The sequence below is a fragment of the Mastigoproctus giganteus genome, chromosome 5 (assembly GCF_048544385.1).
Source record: "Mastigoproctus giganteus isolate SK-2022 chromosome 5, ASM4854438v1, whole genome shotgun sequence".
Lineage (NCBI taxonomy): Eukaryota > Metazoa > Arthropoda > Arachnida > Uropygi > Thelyphonidae > Mastigoproctus > Mastigoproctus giganteus.
Window position 1 is genome coordinate 217,108,719 of NC_143579.1, and position 6,000 is coordinate 217,114,718.

Sequence of the window (6,000 nt, forward strand, 5' to 3'; positions counted from 1 at the left end):
AGAAAAAAACTTTATTGAGAAATGATGTAATGTTATCTGGAGTTTATGTTGATCCCAAGTATAGATGTTTATTAACAGATGGACAACAAAGCAAATCAAAGGAAGCTTTATGTGATATAGCACTCAGAATAAGAAACCCTCAAGAATGCCCAGCCCCAGGAGTTGAAATTCAAAGCAATCCACCACCATCATCATCTAATACTACTAATTGTGAAGACAAATTTGATTTTTAAAAGATTATTGACGAACAGCATAGCTCAAAATGCTGTTGACTGGAATTAGAAAAAGGCATACCATGTGTCACTCCTTTTAATATATTGACTAAATTCAAGTTAGAAGTATTAGCTTCCCTCACTGAAGTTGAAAAAATTGATTGTCAACCAAAGATGTCAGTAAAAGATGCAATATTAAAGTACCCTAAAATCATATGAGATGTTGCTCAACTGGTGGTTGCATTGCCCCCTACTCAAGCCAGTGTAGAGCATTTATTTCCAGCTCTAAAAATCATTAAATCAGATTTCAGAGCATCAATGAAAGAGGACTTGCTTGACGCAATCTCGTTCTTAAGAACAAACTGCTATACATAATTAATTTTAAAATTCAGTTTTTAAGGGAATTAAAGTTAATTTGCACGTTTTAATATGGCAAATATAAGTCTGTGTTTTTTTGATAATGGAATAAGTTGATTTAAATTCATAATTCATTCATTTTTTCTTCATTAAACTAAAAGGTAAATTAACTGTGCATTTTTAGCCTATAATGTAAAGATCATTCCAACAGTGTTTTCATTTGTCATTTGAGTATTATTGCTCACTTCAACAGTTTAAAACTAAATTAGGATTTTGATAAATTAAAGGAGCTGGAGCCGAAAATTTTTTTTTCCAGCTCCACAGCCATGCATGTGACTATAAATTTTATAGCAAATGAAGTGAACATTAGCCACGAGTCGATTTGCACCATAATGCATGAGTTCCTGCACATGTCTAAGGTGGCAGACCAATGGGTTCTGAGATTGCTGAGGGCGTTCTCCACAAGTGTAGGAGCTTTGTAGAAAGAATGTTGATGATTTTTTGACCAAATTGTAACGACAGATGAGTGCTGGGTACATCACTATGGCCCAGAAACAAAACAAATTAGCAAACAATGGAAACATTTATCTTCACCAACCTCCTCAAAAGAAAGCCAAGGTTCAAAACTGTCTGCCAACAAGGTGGTCCTGTTGTCAATCTTTTATGAAGGTATCAATCCTCACAGATTACCTCCCAAAAGGCAACAGCATCATTGGGAAGTACTACAGAAACTCCCAAGAAAGTTACAAGAGGCTATCAAGAAGAAGAAATGCAGAGATGCAGGAAGCAATTCAGAGGTGTTTGCCTCCTAGCCAACCATGCTCCTGCTCACAAGACTGCTTTCCCAGTGAACTTTGCAATCAGGTATGGCTTTAAAAATCTGCAGCACCTGCTTCATTCTCCTGACCTCTCACATTTAGGCTTCTCCCTCTTCCCTAATATGAAGAAACCATTACGGGCTGCAGATTTCAGGCTGGATGAAGAGATAATTAAAGGAAGCCTGGTTTTCTGTTCAAAGTCATGATAGATGAAAATAGAGGAAGTCATAAAAAGCTTTATGTGATAGCTTTATTGAACTGAAGAACTTATCCATAGATGGGAAAAAATTGTAGTTCTAGAGGATTAAACCTATTTCCTACCAACACAGAGAAGGATGAAATTGTCAGCCAAGTTTCAAACCTAACTCAAATATTTCTAGGTAAATACTAGGGTAAATACTTACTGACTACCCCTACAATTACACTTGAAAGATATTATGCTGTAATTAAATTATGGAAACTAATTCAGCTTCTTGAATTGTTTGCAGGTATGACAAAACAAAACAAATACTTCACTCACCTCATCAGCAAAAAAGTGTAGTGCACCTTGCTTAAACACCATAAACGATTCTTCAGCTGTATCATCATGATCTTCGGTTTTGTTTCCTGCAAGTTATAATGTAAAAAAAAAAAAAATCTTATATAAGTATTAACCCTCTAACAGGTATATTATTTAAATAGTAAATTGGGGTTGCCCTGAATTTTTTTCTCACTAAACCCATGGGCAAAATTTTAGGAATTCTGAGGACTAATAATAAAAAAAAAAAAAAAAAACTCTTTTGCACTCTTCAACCCTATTTCTCACAATTTGGAAAACTGAAACAAATAACGAGGTCAAAAACTTTATTACATTAAGGCCTTATATTATTAGAAATATAATTATTATATAAGGTGCAAAAAATAAAGAAATAAGGCTGGTTTTACTGTGTTCTTCTAGACTATTGGACAAACTGCCTATGAAAACATTTCCTTATTCAAAAATTTTAAATATTATACACTTGGCTCCATGTAAAATATATGCAATTTTAAATGATTCACTGAGTCCTTGAAGTAAAAATTAGACAAAAGACAAATTTATTTCCAACCAAAATGCAAGCCCGATATATATCAGATAATAGGAAACAGCTTTGAATAGCAGGAAATTATTTTACTTCAGGTATTCAATAAACCATTTATAATTGCATAAGTCAAGTGTAATTTTTAAATTTGAGTATTCAATCCATGTAATGCCTTTCACACAGTATGTTTCCTCGTATATTATCAAACTACTCATGCAAAAATTGGATTTGTCTCCTATTAGCTACTGGAGCAGAAACCAGTATGCACTGGTTGATATCACAGTAAGCTGTTTTATATATATATGTCCTCTCTCTATTTTCCTACATGCAGCTTATTTAAACTACAGCAGACTCTCGATTTACCGGGATCGATTTAACCGGGAAACTTCAAGACTCCAAATTAAAAAAAAAAAAAAAAAAAAAAAAAAACCAGAAATCATAAAATTCAAGTAATAACTAGAATAGGTATAAACAGATGTTTTTCAAGTCGTAAATAATCGACAAGCAGGGCATTATAAAGTCATCATTGAGAGATTATTATCTTGCAACCCCCACTGTCTTCACACCTGATGCTAAAAAAAAAAAGAGAGAGAGAGAGAGAACACAACTGTTTAGTTTGTTTTAGTGCGTCGCTTCGATTGTTGCGCTTTCAATTAAACAAAAACTTGAAATTATTCAAAAGTTTGAAAATGGTGCATCCATTAAATCTCTAAAGAACCATTATAATGTTGGTGACCAAACCATACATGACATTGTAAAAAATAAAGGGAAGCTATTAGATTTAAAATCAACATTGATAAAAATAAAAGGAAGCATCGTATTGGACACACGAGTAGTGCGTGGTAAGTTTTGATATCTATCGTCATATTTTTTACGTAGGTTGCTGAACATTTTTGGATATAGTAAGTCCCCGATTTACGTTAATTTTATTCACTCAATTTTTTTTTCTTTTTTAGGATTGTAAAATTTAAAACAGAATAATAATGATAAGCAATCACTAATGACGATCACGGCATGTACAAATTGCACAAGCGAGATATGGAGTAACAAGCTTAAAAATAGGAATGAAGAGAAGACTTAAACTTTATTTAGGTTTTTTTTTATGACTGAAGATTTCAGTGAAGGGGACACACATTTCACCATAACGTAAAATCCCACAGAATTCCAGCTATCGGTATTATCGCAAATGCAATACAATCGAGTTTACTACCCGTTTATAATGAATTGTGCTAACAAAAAAGCCCAGTAACCCAGAAAGTGCAAATTGTTTTATAGTAGTGACCTCCAGAAATGTGTTTTAGTAAAATGTTAGCTTGCATGGGATGATAATAGTGAGTTTTTGCCTTAACCCTGTGAAGTTCTTCACAGAAAATTTCATTTTGATGGTTATCATGGTGCCGACCAAACAGAAGCGACAGGGGTACTAGTAAATCTATCAAAATAATAAAACAAGGAAAGCGATCGATTCGAATCAGAAAATTAAAATAAGGATGTTTGAAAATGGTCAAAGATGAACAAGTATCGCAAGGAATTTAGATTTGTCAGTGTCAACAGTGAATACAATAATAAAGGAGAAAGACAGAATACAAAAAGTGGTGAAGGGATCGGCACCAATGAAGTCAACTATTATAACCAAGGCTACCAAATACATATTAGTTTTTACTGTACAATTTCTTCCTTTAAATGTTTTCTTTTCTTATGTGCCACTCCAGCAACTTCACAGCTGTCCCCAAATTCAATTTTTAATCGAACTAATTAAAAATATACAACTATTTTTCTATATATATAACTAATATATAAAAAATATATAACTAACTAATCGAAAAATATATAACTATTTTTCATTCTCCTGAGGATATTGTGGTTTTTGTAATTTTGCCATATCACGGATGTAGGAGCAATATTTTATTAGCCATTCCCGAGTTACGTGAAACTCGACTTACATAAGAAGCCCTGGAATGTATGTCGAGGACTTACTGTATTTTTGGATTAACCGGGAAATCGATTATCCGGGATTTTTATTTTACCATCTACCCCGGAAAATCGAGAGTCTACTGTATTTGTATACATATTTCTGGACTGGATACTGTGTGGTTATATGATTATTTTTTCCCTCAATACAACAGCATATCAATTCGATAGAAAATAAGTGTAATGGAGGAGTTAAAAGAATACCAATGTTGCTCTGAATGATGTTATCTTCATCTGGGACTTTACTATAATTATTAACAGACAACACTAACAAAATTACCAAGAAAGAGTTCTGAGAATTGTACGAAAATTCCGATTGACTTTCCCCTTCCTTTGTTAAGAACAATAATAAAATTTTATTTCAGTGGCTGTTATTCACTAGAAACCTTTTGAAAATGTTCTGATTAATTTTCACAGCAGTATAACGTTTTGGTTCAAAATGAAAGTTGTATAATTAATGTGATATGAATGTTGTATTTATTTCATAATTCTGGGGGGGGGGGGGGGGTTGAACATTTAACTAGTCCAGAGAATTCTAGTTGCAAGATGAGAAATACATCTTATGCTTTTTATATTTTAAAGTGGAACATTGAGCTAACTCAAAAACAGGCTAACAAAATGAGATCAGTGCCATGGTAAAGATACTGCATTTTTAGCATTGCAAACGTTTTTGCAAAAATGCTAATTTTATAGAAAATGAACCTTAGTCCTGCAAAAAAAGAAAATTTTAGGGCAAAAAGCCTCAAACTATGACATTGTTTAGTGCAATTCAATCATTACCACATAGTTGAATTTTAAGACAAACCAAAGTTTGTAATCAGGCATTATTATTATAACATCGCATATTGTGAAATCCTTCCCGAGTTGCCTTTGCTTATACTTCAGATAAGTAACACTTTCGACATTAGAAAATGTCTACTGTTACTTCTCAGTAGAGTAGTACCACCATTACCCAAATTACACCGTTTCACTATGAAACAGAGGCATTTGGGTAGTGGTTTTACATAGTTTGAGGCTTTTTACCCTAAAATTTTTATTAGCTAAGAAATACACCCTTTTCTCTCATATTATGTAAGTCAGAACTACAAAATCGGCTCTTATACCTCTGGGCACCCTGCTCACCGATGAAAGGCCAAACAGCTTTGAAATATTGAATAGGGTAGCAGTACTCAACTGAGAATAAGTATCTTCTCTAATGGGAAAGTGTTACTTATTCGAAGTATAAGAGGAAGGATTTCACAACGAGATGTTATAATAATGAAGCCCAACATACAAACTTTGATCTGACTTAAAAAAGTCAACTACATAGTATAATGATGCAATTGCACTAAACAATGCCAAAAGGTAAATATTAATGATAACTTCTGGTAACATTTCTTACCTTTAAGAAGCTCATCAGCATTATTTTCTATTACATTTTTGAGGGATTTAATAGGAAAAGAAGAATTCAAATTCCTTTTTTCTTTCTTCTCAGATATATTATCTATATCTCCACCTCCAGCTAAACATTCTAACACACTGGTGTTTGAGGAGTTCATAATCCTTGAGTTATCCCTAAGCTTACTATTATTCTGTTTACCATCA

General features: G+C 33.0%; 1 protein-coding gene across 1 annotated transcript in view; it reads right to left on the reverse strand.

Moving 5' to 3' along the window:
- The window catches only part of LOC150086108 (uncharacterized), an 84,293-nt gene that overhangs the window by 58,951 nt on the left and 19,342 nt on the right, over window positions 1-6,000 (reverse strand). Inside the window, exons 4-5 of the mRNA XM_090374798.1 lie at window positions 5,798-5,917; window positions 1,908-1,993 (exon numbers count right to left, since the gene is read on the reverse strand). Coding sequence (XP_090230924.1) covers window positions 1,908-1,993; window positions 5,798-5,917 — 206 coding nt within the window. The remainder of the gene's footprint in view (window positions 1-1,907; window positions 1,994-5,797; window positions 5,918-6,000) is intronic.